This window comes from Babylonia areolata, chromosome 14, assembly GCF_041734735.1.
Source record: "Babylonia areolata isolate BAREFJ2019XMU chromosome 14, ASM4173473v1, whole genome shotgun sequence".
Taxonomy (NCBI): domain Eukaryota; kingdom Metazoa; phylum Mollusca; class Gastropoda; order Neogastropoda; family Buccinidae; genus Babylonia; species Babylonia areolata.
In genome coordinates, this window is record NC_134889.1 from 926,546 (window position 1) to 945,262 (window position 18,717).

Here is an 18,717-nt window from a genome sequence, read left to right on the forward strand (position 1 = left end):
CTCACATATTTATCTTATTCTATTGTTTAATATATTTGCATATATATATTTGTATATGTGTGTATATATGTGTGTGTGGGGGGGGGGGGGGCGTATGTGTGTTTGCTTGTATAAGTGTGTGTGTGTGTGTGTGTGAATGTGTTCTGCAGAAGCTGCGATACATAGCCTATGAATGAGTGTGTGGTGTAGAGGGGGTGGGTAGGGTGTGCAGGGTAATTTGTGTGTGTGTGTGTCGGGGCTCGTGTACATTTATGTGTATTTGTTTGTGCTTTCATATCTGTGAAACTGCATGTTTGTTGCATATCTGTTATGCATGCATGCATGCATGCACGCATGTGTGTGTGTGTGTGTGTGTGTGTCTGTATGTTTTACATTTATTTGCTTGTTTGTTTATTTATTATCCTCACTGTCTTTTTATTTTATTTTCTATTTATCATTATTATTATTATCATTATCATTTTTATTACTATTATGATTATGATGGTGATTATTGTTATTATCTTTTTTTCTTTAATTAAAAAAAAACAACAACTTAAATATTCATTTTACCTTTTTTTTTCTCAAGGCCTGACTAAGCGCGTTGGGTTACGCTGCTGGTCAGGCATGTGGTGTAGCGCGTATGGATTTGTCCGAATGCAGTGACGCCCTCTTGAGCTACTGATACTGTGTTTAATAAGTAGTTTCAGCAAGGTAAAACATGAGACTAGAGTAATACGACTCCTTTCGTGGACTGAACTATTCGACTCGACACTGGACATCGCAAAAAATATGAAACCGCGGGCTCTTTAAAATTTTTTTTTTTTTTTTTTTTTAAAGTCCGTGTTATGAAACTCAACTCTTACGCATTGCAACCAGTTGTCCACCTTGACAAAATGGCAGCCGCATGGGTCAGACGGTTCAGCACGGTTCTCCGAACACCGGTTCGCTGTGGCACCGTTCCCCCAACCGCCACTCCAACACTGCGGACCCGGCATCTCCAGAACAGCTTTACCGGGAGCCACGTGAAGTATTTCCACTCTCGGTCCAGTGTGCCGCCTTCTGTCTTCACACCGTCTTCAAGGTAACACTGAAGGGCACGGAGCATCACGCCGGAACGCACAGAAAGATACATTTATAGCCGTACGCACACACGAACGGACTCACACGCGCGTGTGCGTACACTTGCACACTGAGATTTGCTCACACATGTGCGCGCACACACACGCTTGCATATTCACTCTTGTAACACACACACACACGCACACGCACATGCACATGCACAGAATCACACAAAATTCTTATAAGATTAGTTTGTGAAACTCCAGCATGATAAGGATGCCAAGCGAGGAGTGTAAACCATTGCACAGCGCAGGTAGTACTGAGAAGTTCCAGAATGTGAATGTTCTGGGGAAAACTCTCAGAAGCACTACAGCAGACTGTCCAGGATAATATGTGTCTGTGACAGTTCTTATTATGGTAGGTACAATGATGCCCATAATGTTCTGTACAATATTAATTTCAATAAAACAGGGTTATCTGAATCTTGACATCTTGAGAGAACACCATCCAAGGTCTTCCAGCATTGATGTTAGGCTGTATGAAGAGGTATTACCTAGTAGAGATGAGACAGTTATGTAAATCATACAAACATCAAAACAATTTCTTTTGTACAAGTGCAGTTGCATTCTTTTTCGTAGGTTGCATGATGCTTGGTTATTTAAGCATTCTAACTTCTGGTACATTGGAGTTTACGGAATTTATTTTTCTTTTGTGACCATACTGAGCCACAAAACCTAACATTTGTAGGAACTTAAAACATTAACAAAGAATGAACAGTGGAATTCTGCCTTTTTGTTCATTGCAGACATTTCCCCACTGGAAATGTCTACAGAATATGTGTAGATGATCTGAAATTATATTAATGCCATTGTTTGAATGAACCAAAAAACAACAACAACAAAGACACAACTGACCCTGAGCCTTGTGTCAGGTATGGGTATCGGTGGCTGGTGGCCATGGCGACGGCGGGCTTCACGCAGGGTTTCCTGGGCTTCAGCTTTGGGAAGAAGGAGGACAAGAAAGAGGACCCTCTGATTTCTGTGTTCAGAGAGGCCAAGGAGGCACTCCTCAAGCAGGACTTCGGCAAAGCTGAGATTCGCTACCATGACGCACTGAGGGTAAGGTCACCACCAAACATCTTGTAGTGTTTAGTTTGTTCAGTTTTCAAGGTGTTTTTCTTTTCTTTTTTCTCAGGTTTTCTGGGATTAATAATTACAGTTTGTCAGCCCTGATGTGGTCTTGTGTGGTCGGCTGAGCTAAAGTAACAAAGATAGATAACTCAATTAGGACAATGGGAATGGTGCAAACAATAAATGTCCAGAAGTATTGTGGCTAATGGCTTCGTTTAGATAAAATAGTTATTATTTTTTAATGTACGTTATAGAAAGGCATGTCTTTTTAAGAATATTTTGCATTCCACACACACACACACACACACTCACACTCACACACACACACACACTCACACACACAACCATGTATCTATATATCAGTCAATCTATCAATCTATCAGTCGATCTGTCAGTCTGTCTACCTATCTGTCTATCTGTCAAAAGATCTATCCATCTGTCTTATCTGTCTGTATTTATATATAACATAATTCTTTTTATTTTTGAGAAGAGGAAGTTGAAACAGATGACTTTATTAGTAGTGGTGTTTTTTTGTTTAAAAAAAAAAATTAATTATTTTTTTAAAAGCATAATTCATTTTCTTTTGATGATATCCAGCGTTATTGTTGTGAAATACATTATCTTTGTCATGATTATTTGACATGATTTATCTGGATAGTGGGGTGGTGTGTCTTTGATGTTACCTACAACAGGGGAGGGGACTGACTGTCAGACCTCATGCGCATGTTGAACCTCTCACACAAGGATGTGCACACAGTCCAAGAGTTCTCCCTTTTTACTGAGTTAAAAAAAAAAAAAACCTTACAAAAAAACCCTATTTCATACATGTGCGTGCACACACACATACATGCATGCATACACAATGAATTCCTATGCTTATACCATCTACAAATAAAAATGTCCATTTGGGTTGGTAAAAATATAGAAATACCACCAGGTTTGGTAATGACTGAATGTCTGCCCCTTACCACTACATTTTTGCTGACATGGTCTTGCCCACCTCAGAGTTCCTGAAAAAGGACAGAAAATGCCTTTTTCTGTGTGTTATGATTCATGCTGGTTTATTTTTAAAACTTGTGAATAAACCTTGCTACTTGTCACAATGATGTCGCACAACACTGAACTGTACACCTGGTCACTGTACAAAATGCATCATCATATACTGACGGTTTTTCCTGCACAGCCAGTTTGAGTTTCTCAAGGAGGTGTCAGTGGGTTTGGACAGATCCATGTACGTTACACCACATCTGCTTGGTGGATGCCTGACCAGTGACCAAGCCACTAAGCCGCCAAGCCTTCAAGCTTCCAACAGTCCAAGCCACCAACCCACCAAACCTTCAAGCCACCAACAGTCCAAGCCACCAACCCACCAGACCTTCAAGCCACCAACAGTCCAAGCCACCAACAGTCCAAGCCACCAACCCACCAAACCTTCAAGCCACCAACAGTCCAAGACACCAAACCACCAAGCCTTCAAGCCACCAACAGTCCAAGCCACCAACAGTCCAACCAACAGTCCAAGCCTCCAACAGTCCAAGCCACCAACAGTCCAAGCCACCAACAGTCCAAGCCTCCAACAGTCCAAGCCACCAACAGTCCAAGCCTCCAACAGTCCAAGCCACCAACAGTCCAAGCCACCAACAGTCCAAGCCTCCAACAGTCCAAGCCACCAACAGTCCAAGCCACCAACAGTCCAAGCCTCCAACAGTCCAAGCTTCCAACCCACCAAGCCTTCAAGCCTCCAACAGTCCAAGCCACCAACAGTCCAAGCCACCAACAGTCCAAGCCTCCAACAGTCCAAGCCACCAACAGTCCAAGCCACCAACAGTCCAAGCCTCCAACAGTCCAACAGTCCAAGCCACCAACAGTCCAAGCCACCAACAGTCCAAGCCTCCAACAGTCCAAGCCTTCAAGCCTTCAAGCCACCAAGCCTTCAAGCCACCAACAGTCCAAGCCTCCAACAGTCCAAGCCACCAACCCACCAAGCCTTCAAGCCACCAACAGTCCAAGCCACCAACAGTCCAAGCCACCAACAGTCCAAGCCTCCAACAGTCCAAGCCTCCAACAGTCCAACAGTCCAAGCCACCAACAGTCCAAGCCTCCAACAGTCCAAGCCACCAACAGTCCAAGCCTCCAACAGTCCAAGCCTCCAACAGTCCAAGCTTCCAACCCACCAAGCCTTCAAGCCACCAACAGTCCAAGCCACCAACAGTCCAAGCCTCCAACAGTCCAAGCCTTTCAACAGTCCAAGCCTCCAACAGTCCAAGCCTCCAACAGTCCAAGCCACCAACCCACCAAGCCACCAAGCCTTCAAGGCTCATGACAACAAACCTCAACTCGCATGTCAAAAGTGACCAGCTGACAAACACTTCTTGTTTCACTGACATACAGACTGTGGCATGTGTTGGGGATGAAAAGTTAATAAAAGGAACATTGTGCTTGTGAACAGGAACAAGGGAGGGCAGTTCCTGGGTGAGTTTTGTTTTCTGAAGTGAGGTGGGCGTTTGGGGTGTCGGGTTAGAGTGAGTTTTGTTTTCTGAAGTGAGGTGGGTGTGTTTGGGGTGTCGGGTTAGAGTGAGTTTTGTTTTCTGAAGTGAGGTGGGTGTTTGGGGTGTCGGGTTAGAGTGAGTTTTGTTTTCTGAAGTGAGGTGGGTGTGTTTGGGGTGTCGGGTTAGAGTGAGTTTTGTTTTCTGAAGTGAGGTGGGTGTGTTTGGGGTGTCTGGTTAGAGTGAGTTTTGTTTTCTGAAGTGAGGTGGGTGTGTTTGGGGTGTCTGGTTAGAGAGTTTTGTTTTCTGAAGTGAGGTGGGTGTGTTTGGGGTGTCGGGTTAGAGTGAGTTTTGTTTTCTGAAGTGAGGTGGGTGTGTTTGGGGTGTCTGGTTAGAGTGAGTTTTGTTTTCTGAAGTGAGGTGGGTGTGTTTGGGGTGTCGGGTTAGAGTGAGTTTTGTTTTCTGAAGTGAGGTGGGTGTGTTTGGGGTGTCTGGTTAGAGTGAGTTTTGTTTTCTGAAGTGAGGTGGGTGTGTTTGGGGTGTCGGGTTAGAGTGGGTTTTGTTTTCTGAAGTGGGGTGGGTGTGTTTGGGGTGTGTGGTTAGAGTGAGTTTTGTTTTCTGAAGTGAGGTGGGTGTTTGGGGTGTCGGGTTAGAGTGAGTTTTGTTTTCTGAAGTGAGGTGGGTGTTTGGGGTGTCTGGTTAGAGTGAGTTTTGTTTTCTGAAGTGAGGTGGGTGTGTTTGGGGTGTCTGGTTAGAGTGAGTTTTGTTTTCTGAAGTGAGGTGGGTGTGTTTGGGGTGTCGGGTTAGAGTGAGCTTTGTTTTCTGAAGTGAGGTGGGTGTGTTTGGGGTGTCTGGTTAGAGTGAGTTTTGTTTTCTGAAGTGAGGTGGGTGTTTGGGGTGTCGGGTTAGAGTGAGTTTTGTTTTCTGAAGTGAGGTGGGTGTGTTTGGGGTGTGTGGTTAGAGTGAGTTTTGTTTTCTGAAGTGAGGTGGGTGTTTGGGGTGTCGGGTTAGAGTGAGTTTTGTTTTCTGAAGTGGGGTGGGTGTCTTTGGGGTGTCGGGTTAGAGTGAGTTTTGTTTTCTGAAGTGAGGTGGGTGTTTGGGGTGTTGGGTTAGAGTGAGTTTTGTTTTCTGAAGTGAGGTGGGTGGGTTTGGGGTGTCTGGTTAGAGTGAGTTTTGTTTTCTGAAGTGGGGTGGGTGTGCTTGTCACTGTTATTTGTCAGCAGTAGTCAGGGTGTTAACTCTCTGTGGACGAAGGGCCCCAATTGAGGCCATACTGTTAACAACAGTTTCAGACAAAGGAGCTTGATTGCTTTAGATAGTTTTGAATTTTTGGAGTGGCACCTAATTTCCAGAATGACGTTATACATTAAGACTATCTTAATTGACCTTTCCACTCTCCACTGCGATCAATAAATGCAGAGTGTTTTACTTTGCTTGTAAGCAGGAGAGTTATTTTCACTGTGACTAGTTCACGTGAACAGTGCGTGTCAACAATGGCGTCTGACCCAGTTTCGTCTCAGTCACAAGGCAGACGACAGACAACAGAATTAGATGAAAGGGCCCTATCATGGCTTCGTCTCAGTCACAAGGCAGACAACAGAATTAGACGAAGGGGCCCTATCATGGCTTCGTCTCAGTCACAAGGCAGACAACAGAATTTATTCAGTCACAAGGCAGACAACAGACAACAGAATTAGGTGAAGGGGCCCTATCATGGCTTCGTCTCAGTCACAAGGCAGACAACAGACAACAGAATTAGGTGAAGGGGCCCTATCATGGCTTCGTCTCAGTCACAAGGCAGACAACAGAATTAGACGAAGGGGCCCTATCATGGCTTCGTCTCAGTCACAAGGCAGACAACAGAATTAGATGAAAGGGCCCTATCATGGCTTCGTCTCAGTCACAAGGCAGACAACAGACAACAGAATTAGACGAAGGGGCCCTATCATGGCTTCGTCTCAGTCACAAGGCAGACAACAGAATTAGACGAAGGGGCCCTATCATGGCTTCGTCTCAGTCACAAGGCAGACAACAGAATTAGACGAAGGGGCCCTATCATGGCTTCGTCTCAGTCACAAGGCAGACAACAGAATTAGACGAAGGGGCCCTATCATGGCTTCATCTCAGTCACAAGGCAGACAACAGACAACAGAATTAGACGAAGGGGCCCTATCATGGCTTCGTCTCAGTCACAAGGCAGACAACAGAATTAGACGAAGGGGCCCTATCATGGCTTCGTCTCAGTCACAAGGCAGACAACAGAATTAGACGAAGGGGCCCTATCATGGCTTCGTCTCAGTCACAAGGCAGACAACAGAATTAGACGAAGGGGCCCTATCATGGCTTCGTCTCAGTCACAAGGCAGACAACAGACAACAGAATTAGACGAAGGGGCCCTATCATGGCTTCGTCTCAGTCACAAGGCAGACAACAGAATTAGACGAAGGGGCCCTATCATGGCTTCGTCTCAGTCACAAGGCAGACAACAGACAACAGAATTAGACGAAGGGGCCCTATCATGGTTATATAACGTTCTGAATTAAATCTGTTTCAAAGCTGTGTGCTTTCCTGGATTCATTTAAAAGTTATCAGTGTGTGCACATTTCAAACAAAAAATATGGATACTGTCATCATCTCAGCATAGTGTATGATAGCACAAGAAAGGAGGCAGTTTTCTGTTTTGTCCCCATCTAACTCCTTATGTTACTCATCAGTTTGGAAGTTCTCAGTGCATAAATTCTAACATTTGTTTTTTGGCCATGTTATTTCTTACCAATACAAATGGGCCATCTGTGGGGAAAGTCAGGGGAGCTAAGTGGCAGTACTAACTGAGTTGAATCATACTGGCTGTGGCGTTAGGAAGCTGTGATTTGGTGTGGATCGTTCACTGCTGACTTGGTTCATGTTTTGGTTGTGTTGTTCTCATCTTTCATGTTGCTGTCTCACTTGATTGTAGATCTGCATTGTCATCATGCTGGCTGTGGTGTTATGAAGCTGTGATTTGGTGTGGATCGTTCACTGTGACTTGGTTCATGTTTTGGTTGTGTTGTTCTCATCTTTCATGTTGCTGTCTCACTTGATTGTAGATCTGCATTGTCATCATGCTGGCTGTGGCGTTAGGAAGCTGTGATTTGGTGTGGATCGTACACTGCTGACTTGGTTCATGTTTTGGTTGTGGTGTTCTGATCTTTCATGTTGCTGTCTCAGTTGATTGTAGATCTGCATTGTCATCATGCTGGCTGTGGCGTTATGAAGCTGTGATTTGGTGTGGATCGTACACTGCTGACTTGGTTCATGTTTTGGTTGTGGTGTTCTCATCTTTCATGTTGCTGTCTCACTTGATTGTAGATCTGCATTGTCATCTTAATCATCAGCTGACGTTGTTTTGCTGACGCATCTCCATTGTGATGATGATGTTGTCATCATGGTTGTTTACAAGTGTTGGCGTCTTCATCCTCAGCTTGTGGGTGTGACTCCCCCACCCCCCACCCCCCTCGGCCTCCTGGACACTGTTGTGACATGGATCTGCCCACCAGTGCAATGCTGGTGTATTTGTGTACACCGCTTTTTAGTTGAATATGACATTGACTAAACGAAATACAGGCACTTGGATAGGGATGATGATGGTTAAGGTGTGAGTCTGTGCGCGGCAGTGGTCAGTTCTATGCCTTTCAGCTCCTGTGCACTTCTACATTCAGAGCTGGCAACAGTGAGTGTTGAGGTAGATTTGGTGGCCTGGCCTTCAGGTGTTAAAGCTGACTTTATTTCATTGTTTATTTTTTATATTAATGTGGTGACCTGGCCTTCAGGTGTTAAAGCTGACTTTATTTCATTGTTTATTTTTTATATTAATGTGGTGACATGGCCTTTAGATGTTAAAGCTGACTTTATTTCATTGTTTATTTTTTATATTAATGTGGTGACATGGCCTTTACATGTTAAAGCTGACTTTATTTCATTGTTTATTTTTTTATATTAATGTGGTGACCTGGCCTTTAGATGTTAAAGCTGACTTTATTTCATTGTTTATTTTTTATATTAATGTGGTGACCTGGCCTTTAGATGTTAAAGCTGACTTTATTTCATTGTTTATTTTTTATATTAATGTGGTGACCTGGCCTTTAGATGTTAAAGCTGACTTTATTTCATTGTTTATTTTTTATATTAATGTGGTGACCTGGCCTTTAGATGTTAAAGCTGACTTTATTTCATTGTTTATTTTTTATATTAATGTGGTGACCTGGCCTTTAGATGTTAAAGCTGACTTTATTTCATTGTTTATTTTTTTATATTAATTTGGTGACCTGACTTTAGGTGTTAAAGCGGACTTTATTTCATTGTTTATCTTTGATATTAATTTGGTGACCTGACTTTAGTTGTTAAGATTTCTTTTATTTCATTGTTTATCTGTGATATTAATTTGGTGATCTGACCTTCAGTTGTTAAGATTTCCTTCATTTCATTATTTATTTTTTATATTAATTTGGTGACCTGGCCTTTAGATGTGAAGATTTCCTTTATTTCATTGTTTATCTGTGATATTAATTTGGTGATCTGACCTTCAGTTGTTAAGATTTCCTTTATTTCATTATTTATTTTTTTATATTAATTTGGTGACCTGACTTTAGTTGTTAAGATTTCTTTTATTTCATTGTTTATCTGTGATATTAATTTGGTGATCTGACCTTCAGTTGTTAAGATTTCCTTCATTTCATTATTTATTTTTTATATTAATTTGGTGACCTGGCCTTTAGATGTGAAGATTTCCTTTATTTCATTGTTTATCTGTGATATTTGGTGATGTAGCCTTTCATTGTGAAAACTGCCTTTATTTTATTGTTTTTCTTTCAGTTTTATGTTTCACACACAAAATGATCCATTGTGCTTTCGCTTTGTTTCTTTATTTTTATTTCACAGTGGCTGACCAGCAAGCTTTTTAAAAAGTTTTATTTATTGATATTTATTTTTTTTTTTTTGCGGTTGTCTTGCCATCATCAGCAGTGTCTATGCCCTCATCAAAGGCTGATGTATTTTCTTCCTGTTTTGTTGGTTTTCTTTTTGGATAACACACACACACACACACACACACACACACACACCATCATCAGCAGCAGTGTCGATGTCCTCATCAAAGGCTGATGTATTTTCTGCCTTTTTGGTTAGTTTTCTTTTTGTATTAAACACACACACGCACACACGCACGCAAACTCACACTCACACACTCTCACTCACACTCTCACACTCACACACAAACTCACACTCACTCACTTGTAACTCACTCTGGACGAAGGGCCTCTATTGAGGCCCCACTGTTTACAACCATTTCAGAAGAAGGAGCACAATCAGGGCATTAGATAGCTTTGAATTTTTGGATTGGCACCTACTTTGCATAATGATGTTATAAGCTAAGAATATCTTAACTGATCTTTCTACTCTCCACTGCGACCGATAAATGCAGAGTGTACAACTGTGCTCGTGAGCAGGAGACTTTCGTGGTGACTGGTTCACGTGAACTGTGCATGTCAACAATGGTGTTTCTCAGTTTCTTCTCAGTCACAAGGCATGCATCAGTTAGATGAAGGGGCCCTATCAGGGCTATATAACGTTCTGAATTTTCATCATCTGACTGTATGACAGCGTAAGAAGGGAGGAAGTTTTCTATTTTGTCCTCAACTAATTCGTTATGTTACTGATCAGTTTGGAGGTTTTCAGTTCATAAATTCTAACATTTTGTTTTTTGATGATTTTATTTCTTACTCATACAAATGGGTCGTTTGTGGGGAAAGTCAGGGAAGCTAAATGGCAGTGCAAAGTGAGTTAAAGGTGTTTTTTTTTTTCTCATTGAAAATTTCATAAAGGTAACAAAAAGTATTGATTTACTCAGGTGGCGGACGAAATGCTGAAGTTGAAGAAGATCAACATGAAGACGTACGTCTTCGCCAAAACCAACATCTACGACAGCCTGGCGGACATGGCCCTGGGTCAAGGTCAGCTGGAGAAGGCGGAGCGGCTGTACAAGGAGACGATGAAGGGCTGTCTGCAGCAGGGACTGGCGCAGGATGACAACGCCATCATCGAACTCTCCCTCAAACTGGCCAGTGTCTACGCCATGTTGGAGCGGGACGGGGAGGCGGAGCAGGGACTGTTGTTCTGTGTCAAGGCTCAGGATGCCAAACTGGCTGCCAGCAAGGCTGATGGAGGTGGGGGATGGCTGTCTGTGGCTTGTGGTGTGTCCCTGCTGTGTTGTGTGTGTTTTGTGTGTCAGTGTGTGTTTTTAAGCAGTGTGTGTGTGTGTGTTTAGCCCTGTGTGTTTGTGTTGGGGTGTGTCTGTGTGTGTTTTTAAGCCCTCTGTGTGTGTGTGTGTGTTTGTGTTTGTTTGTTTGTAAGCCCTGTGTGTGTGTGTGTGTGCCTGCATGTGTAAGCGTGCAAGGACCTGTGTGTGTGTGTTGGTGTGTGTGTATGTGTGTTTGCAAGGATCTCTGAGTGTGTGTGTACTTGCATGTGTTCCCAAGGACTGCATGAATGGGCAAGTTGAACGTCATGACTCCTTGCCAACTTCATCAGCAGTTTGTTGTGTTCCAGGCACAGTGTCAGTGTGTTGTGTTCCAGGCACAGTGTCAGTGCCAGACAGTGTGTTGTGTCCAGGCACAGTGTCAGACAGTGTGTTGTGTTCCAGGCACAGTGTCAGTGTGTTGTGTTCCAGGCACAGTGCCAGACAGTGTGTTGTGTCCAGGCACAGTGTCAGACAGTGTGTTGTGTTACAGGCACAGTGTCAGACAGTGTGTTGTGTTCCAGGCACAGTGTCAGACAGTGTGTTGTGTTCAGGCACAGTGTCAGACAGTGTGTTGTGTTCCAGGCACAGTGTCAGACAGTGTGTTGTGTCCAGGCACAGTGTCAGACAGTGTGTTGTGTTCCAGGCACAGTGTCAGACAGTGTGTTGTGTCCAGGCACAGTGTCAGTGTGTTGTGTTCCAGGCACAGTGTCAGACAGTGTGTTGTGTCCAGGCACAGTGTCAGACAGTGTGTTGTGTTCCAGGCACAGTGTCAGTGTGTTGTGTTCCAGGCACAGTGTCAGTGTGTTGTGTTCCAGGTACAGTGTCAGTGTGTTGTGTTCCAGGCACAGTGTCAGACAGTGTGTTGTGTCCAGGCACAGTGTCAGACAGTGTGTTGTGTTCCAGGCACAGTGTCAGTGTGTTGTGTTCCAGGCACAGTGTCAGACAGTGTGTTGTGTCCAGGCACAGTGTCAGACAGTGTGTTGTGTTCCAGGCACAGTGTCAGTGTGTTGTGTTCCAGGCACAGTGTCAGTGTGTTGTGTCCAGGCACAGTGTCAGTGTGTTGTGTCCAGGCACAGTGTCAGTGTGTTGTGTCCAGGCACAGTGTCAGACAGTGTGTTGTGTTCCAGGTACAGTGTCAGTGTGTTGTGTCCAGGCACAGTGTCAGTCAGTGTGTTGTGTCCAGGCACAGTGTCAGACAGTGTGTTGTGTCCAGGCACAGTGTCAGACAGTGTGTTGTGTTCCAGGCACAGTGTCAGACAGTGTGTTGTGTCCAGGCACAGTGTCAGACAGTGTGTTGTGTTCCAGGCACAGTGTCAGTGTGTTGTGTTCCAGGCACAGTGTCAGTGTGTTGTGTTCCAGGCACAGTGTCAGACAGTGTGTTGTGTTCCAGGCACAGTGTCAGACAGTGTGTTGTGTTCCAGGCACAGTGCCAGACTGTGATTTGTTCCAGACCAAGTCCTAGTGTCAGACGCTGTCAAAGAGATGAGCGTCCTGGCCAAAGAGGAGGGGGGCAGTGTGTCGGCAGAGGAGGTGAAGCTGGGGGAGGAGGAGATGCAGCGCAACACGGAGGCCCTGTTGGGGATGGCGCTGGAGACGTACGGCCGGCTGCTGATGGGTCAGCGACGCCTGGATGAGTCGGTGGAGGCGTTGGAGCGAGCGGCAGGCATCGCGGAGAAGGTGCTGGGGACGGAGCAGAGTCAGTACCTGGTGCTGGTCAACGACCTGGCCACGGCCCACATCCTGCTGAAGAACTTTGACAAGGCCACCACCATCCTCAACAAGGCCATCGTCACGGCCACCAAGGTCCAGTCATCCCAGCTGCCGGTGCTCTACTGCAACTTGGGGGCACTCTTCTTGCGCACGGCCAGACTGAGCGAGGCCGAGGCCGCTTGTGCGAAGGGGCAGGAGTTGTCACGGCAACACCAACACTCCATGGCCGCCTCCATGTCGCAGAAGTGTCTGGAGAAGATCGCACAGCTCAAGGCCAGTGCCAAGGCCAAGGCGTGAGTGTGTTCCGGTGTGGATGAGAGCTTGAGGATCCCTGATCTGATGGGTGGTGATGTGGGTTTGTGTGTGTGTGTGGAGACCCTGTCAGTGTTGGGGCAGTGTGTTCACATCCCCTGTGGCTGAACAACAAACAGGTTCTGTGATAGAAACATGACAGTCTCTTGTGGGATCCTTCCCTGTGCACTGAAGACCTGCTGAATTGTGATGATAGTGCCCTCTGCTTCGTGTGCAGGTAGGATGACATGGTGGGACACCCTTGTCAACAGTGTTTGTTCATGTATTAATAGGTGTTTGTTTTTTCATGGAAGTAGGAATATTCCTGTCTGTGTTAGTTAACATCTCAGCAGGTTGTTTGTTTCAAAGGAAACATGTTCATGTATGTGTTAGTTAACATCTCAGCAGGTTGTTTGTTTCAAAGGAAACGTTCATGTATGTGTTAGTTAACATCTCAGCAGTTTGTTTCAAAGGAAACATGTTCATGTATGTGTCAGTCAACATCTCAGCAGGTTGTTTCAAAGGAAACATGTTCATGTATGTGTCAGTTAACATCTCAGCAGTTTGTTTGTTTCAAAGGAAACATGTTATGTATGTGTTAGTTAACATCTCAGCAGGTTGTTTGTTTCAAAGGAAGCATGTTCATGTATGTGTTAGTTAACATCTCAGCAGGTTGTTTGTTTCAAAGGAAACAGAAATGTTGGTGCAAGGCAGGCAGGTTATTATATTCAGTAGAGGCAGCATAAATACAACTGCAGGTTTTTAAAAAGATAAATATATTTCCAAAGATTTTTGTAACAATGTTACAATTTTTTGTTGTTGATGTTTTGATTTTGGATCTGAACAGAAGATAAAATAATGGATTTAAAGTCAAAATAGATCAGCTTTGAAATGATGGGTTGTGAATGCAGTGATGTTGGTAATGCATTGTAAAATAATGGTAGATCAGCATGATGGAGGTACACTGTTATGTTGTGGATGTTATGTATGCTGGACGAACACTGTGACATTGTGGATGTTATGTATGTTGGGTGAACACTGTTACGTTGTGGATGTTATGTATGCTGGATGAACACTGTTACGTTGTGGACGTTATGTATGCTGGATGAACACTGTTACGTTGTGGACGTTATGTATACTGGATGAACACTGTTACGTTGTGGACGTTATGTATGCTGGACGAACACTGTGACATTGTGGATGTTATGTATGTTGGGTGAACACTGTTACGTTGTGGACGTTATGTATACTGGATGAACACTGTTACGTTGTGGACGTTATGTATGCTGGACGAACACTGTGACATTGTGGATGTTATGTATGTTGGGTGAACACTGTTACGTTGTGGACGTTATGTATGCTGGATGAACACTGTTACGTTGTGGACGTTATGTATGTTGGATGAACACTGTTACGTTGTGGATGTTTTGTATACTGGATGAACACTGTTACGTTGTGGACGTTATGTATACTGGATGAACACTGTTACGTTGTGGACGTTATGTATGCTGGACGAACACTGTTACGTTGTGGATGTTATGTATGATGGACGAACACCGTTACGTTGTGGATGTTATGTATGATGGACGTTATGTATGCTGGACGAACACTGTGACATTGTGGATGTTATGTATGTTGGATGAACACTGTTACGTTGTGGATGTTATGTATGCTGGATGAACACTGTTACGTTGTGGATGTTATGTATGTTGGGTGAACACTGTTACGTTGTGGACGTTATGTATGCTGGATGAACACTGTTACGTTGTGGACGTTATGTATGCTGGATGAACACTGTTACGTTGTGGACGTTATGTATACTGGATGAACACTGTTACGTTGTGGACGTTATGTATGCTGGACGAACACTGTTACGTTGTGGATGTTATGTATGATGGACGAACACCGTTACGTTGTGGATGTTATGTATGATGGACGAACACCGTTACGTTGTGGATGTTATGTATGATGGACGTTATGTATGATGGACGAACACTGTTACGTTGTGGACGTTATGTATGCTGGACGAACACTGTTACGTTGTGGATGTTATGTATGATGGACGAACACCGTTACGTTGTGGATGTTATGTATGATGGACGTTATGTATGATGGACGAACACTGTTACGTTGTGGACGTTATGTATGCTGGATGAACACTGTTACGTTGTGGACGTTATGTATGTTGGATGAACACTGTTACGTTGTGGACGTTATGTATGCTGGATGAACACTGTTACGTTGTGGATGTTATGTATGTTGGATGAACACTGTTACGTTGTGGACGTTATGTATGCTGGATGAACACTGTTACGTTGTGGACGTTATGTATGCTGGATGAACACTGTTACGTTGTGGACGTTATGTATGTTGGATGAACACTGTTACGTTGTGGATGTTTTGTATGTTGGGTGAACACTGTTATGTTGTGGATGTTATGTATGTTGAACACTGTTACGTTGTGGATGTTATGTATGATGGACGAACACCGTTACGTTGTGGATGTTATGTATGATGGACGTTATGTATGCTGGAGGTACACTGTTACGTTGTGGACGTTATGTATGTTGGATGAACACTGTTACGTTGTGGACGTTATGTATACTGGATGAACACTGTTACGTTGTGGACGTTATGTATGCTGGATGAACACTGTTACGTTGTGGACGTTATGTATGCTGGATGAACACTGTTACGTTGTGGATGTTATGTATACTGGATGAACACTGTTACGTTGTGGACGTTATGTATACTGGATGAACACTGTTACGTTGTGGATGTTATGTATGCTGGATGAACACTGTTACGTTGGGGATGTTATGTATGCTGGAGGTACACTCTTATGTTGTGTCTGTCCATAAATGGTGGCCACTCTGTCAACAAGTTCTGGACTGATTTCAGTACTTAATCTGCTGCCTCCTCTGTTTGCTTTTAGTTTATACATCTTTTTGATTTCGTTTTCTGATCTGTCTCTGTGTTTGCATTTACATTTTTGGCCTTGGGCTCCTGACCGTGTGTAGTTTTTGTCTTATGTTTTGTTGACACAGCAGTTAAGAAAGGAGACTAGAGAAGGGAGACAATCACATTCTGACCACTCCAGAGAAGAAAGGCATGCAGTGCTGTGTGTAAACTAGTGTTGGTGTGTTTGGTGTGAAATACATCCAGTAGTTAGTGCCAAAAGCAGAGAGTTGTCAGGGGCAGCTGGGTGGGTGCCTGTTTCCAGGAGTTCCCATGATGATGAATGACAAGCGTGTGGGTGTTAAGATTCCGGCTGGTTGTCTTTCCTTCAGTGAATCATGCTGCCAGGACTGTGTGCTGGGCACAAAGGAGGACTGGTGGGTGGTGGAAATGTCTACACACTCTGCTTCATCCTCAGTGTTTTCACCTTTGGATAGATATGTAGATATAAACAAAAAAATTATATAGATGTGTGAGTGAGTAATAAATCCAGGCCCAGATATTTTTGTTTAAAGAAAAGAAAAAAAAAGAAGTGGTAGAACCTTAAAATTGAACACTTTGTGTGGGTGTTGGGGGGGTTAGGAGTGGGGGTGTCGTCAGTGTTGATGTTACACATTTTGGGAGTTGAGCGTGCACAGCAAGCAACAGCTGTCTCGCAGTGAGTTGTGTTCATCAGGCTCACTACCTGCTCTGACATAGTTTCTGGATTTTCATACATTTTATTTGATGTATGTATCAAGTGATATGCTGATTTTAAGAAATGGATCTCTGCTTATGGATTCAGCACTGGGTAGGAAAATCCCGTAAGTTTACTTCTGGAACGGTGCAGACTTGTATTCTGATGATGATTGGTCTGCATGGCTGGTGGAGACCCTTTCTACATTGGTTGGACAAAAGCTGCACCCACTTCGGAGATGGCAGAAGAAAACCATTAAAACATGACAAAAAGTCACTGACAGTGGTAACAGGTCAATGAGTCAACAAATCCAGCTTTTTTTTTAATGGTTTTATTTCCTTGACAAGACAATTTGTTAGCATTTTGTTTTCTTACAGTTCTTAAGGTCACGACTGCTTTGGTATTACGCTGACATACAGTCAGAATGTTTACTGTGTTCATCAGTTTCTGGAAGGCATGTGGCTGATACATATAGTTCATGACAATTGGAAAAAAGAAAAGAAAAATGCCTTTTCAATGAAACGAGTGTTTTCTTAACACTTATTCCTCTTTAGTTTTCAGAAATACCCAAGACGCTGCTCTACGAAGCAAGCTGCAGCAGGCAACACACTTCGATCGACCATGTTCGAGCTTGCTTTCTAGGTGTCTTTTAATTTTCTTTCACCTCTATCAATTTCTGAGTGCCAACTGGGCACTCTTGACAGAAAATGTGCGTGCCCAAGCCAACTTCTTGTAGTATTTGCACCCGCTAAATTGGAACCCTGTCAAGACACTCTTCATCATCAGTTATGGTGAGGTGGTGGTGATAACACTGCCAACAGAGAACTGTACTGAATCCTAAACTGTAGGCTGTGAAATAACGGTTGGATGTGCATTCACCTCAAAACACACACACACAAACATCATCTCTCCCAGTACCCACTACAACAGTAATACAGGTATACACATAACACATTTCACATTCTAAACAGGAAGCTCAAGACCCAACACTTGAATACAGAAATCATAGATTTTTATAGATAATGAATTACACCATAATTAATATATTCTGGCACACACATATGTAACACATCAACCCCGTAATTGTTTCATTAATGACAACACTCAGCATCTCTACAGATGACAATAATGAGTGACATGATGGCTCTGGATAGGTTTCTCACAAGACACCACTTGGACAGACCTTCACACACACCATCATCTCTCCCCAAGTCACCAGTCAGGCACTGCCACCTTGGTGAAGTAGTTCTTCACATCAGATCAACATACCTACACACTGACACAGATAATTCCCTACATCAGAATGATATGGTCCAACATTCTGTAAGGCAAACATTTCAAACAAATATTTCCACCTCATAAACAGCACATTCATATCGTGTAAGATGGAATAATGGCAGCACACACTTTCACACCAGACGCAAACTGCCAGCTGTTATTTTCCCTGTCACCAGGTGAGGTGTATCATTTCTGCCCCTGTCTTTTAGGAAGGGAATGAAATGGAACTGATCTGCAGGACACAGACTGTACACAAACAAAATGCCAGCAACATCCCTGGGAAATAGCTCTCTGTGCACTGAACATCTCTAGATCAAAAACAAGCAACACATGCAAATCTTTAGCACAAATCAAAGGACTCCCCAAAAACCAACAAGAACAAATAACGACCAAAGGTAACTGCCATGAGTAAAGCTAGATGTCATTTTCTCAAAACCAAAAGCAATCCATTTTTTGTTGATTACCTGGTTATAGTCTGATACATTTAAAAAAACCAAACAAATGAAAGCATTACTGATGAAATGATGCTAAGGGAACTAAATCTGGTTGTGAACAAATGTCAAGGAAAATCTTACCCTTTTTATCGGACTTTGTAACGAGGACAGAACAAACCTGTTCTCCGTCTTACATGATCATTTTCTCTTTTTATATATATATATATATATTTTTTTTAACAGCATGTTTGACACACTGAAATGCATTCTGTGCAAACAGACTAGGTACTATGAGTTGCTGTGACCCCAAAACAAAGCAGAGAGAAGACGTATACATCGACTACTCGTCCAAAAGCCTTCCCTCTTATACACAAAACAACACTGTCCTTTCGAAGCTTCAACATTTTTGGTAAAACAAAACGATGTATAAAAACTATGAAGA

General features: G+C 43.4%; 1 protein-coding gene across 1 annotated transcript; it reads left to right on the forward strand.

Moving 5' to 3' along the window:
* The first annotated feature begins 869 nt into the window (after window positions 1–869).
* Window positions 870–18,695, forward strand: LOC143289715 (tetratricopeptide repeat protein 19, mitochondrial-like). The gene is made up of 4 exons (XM_076598780.1): window positions 870–1,060; window positions 1,970–2,156; window positions 10,539–10,854; window positions 12,379–18,695. Exons 1-4 carry the CDS (start codon window positions 873–875, stop codon window positions 12,933–12,935), a joined length of 1,248 nt encoding a protein of 415 aa, XP_076454895.1. The 5' UTR covers window positions 870–872; the 3' UTR covers window positions 12,936–18,695.
* Window positions 18,696–18,717: the final 22 nt, after the last annotated feature.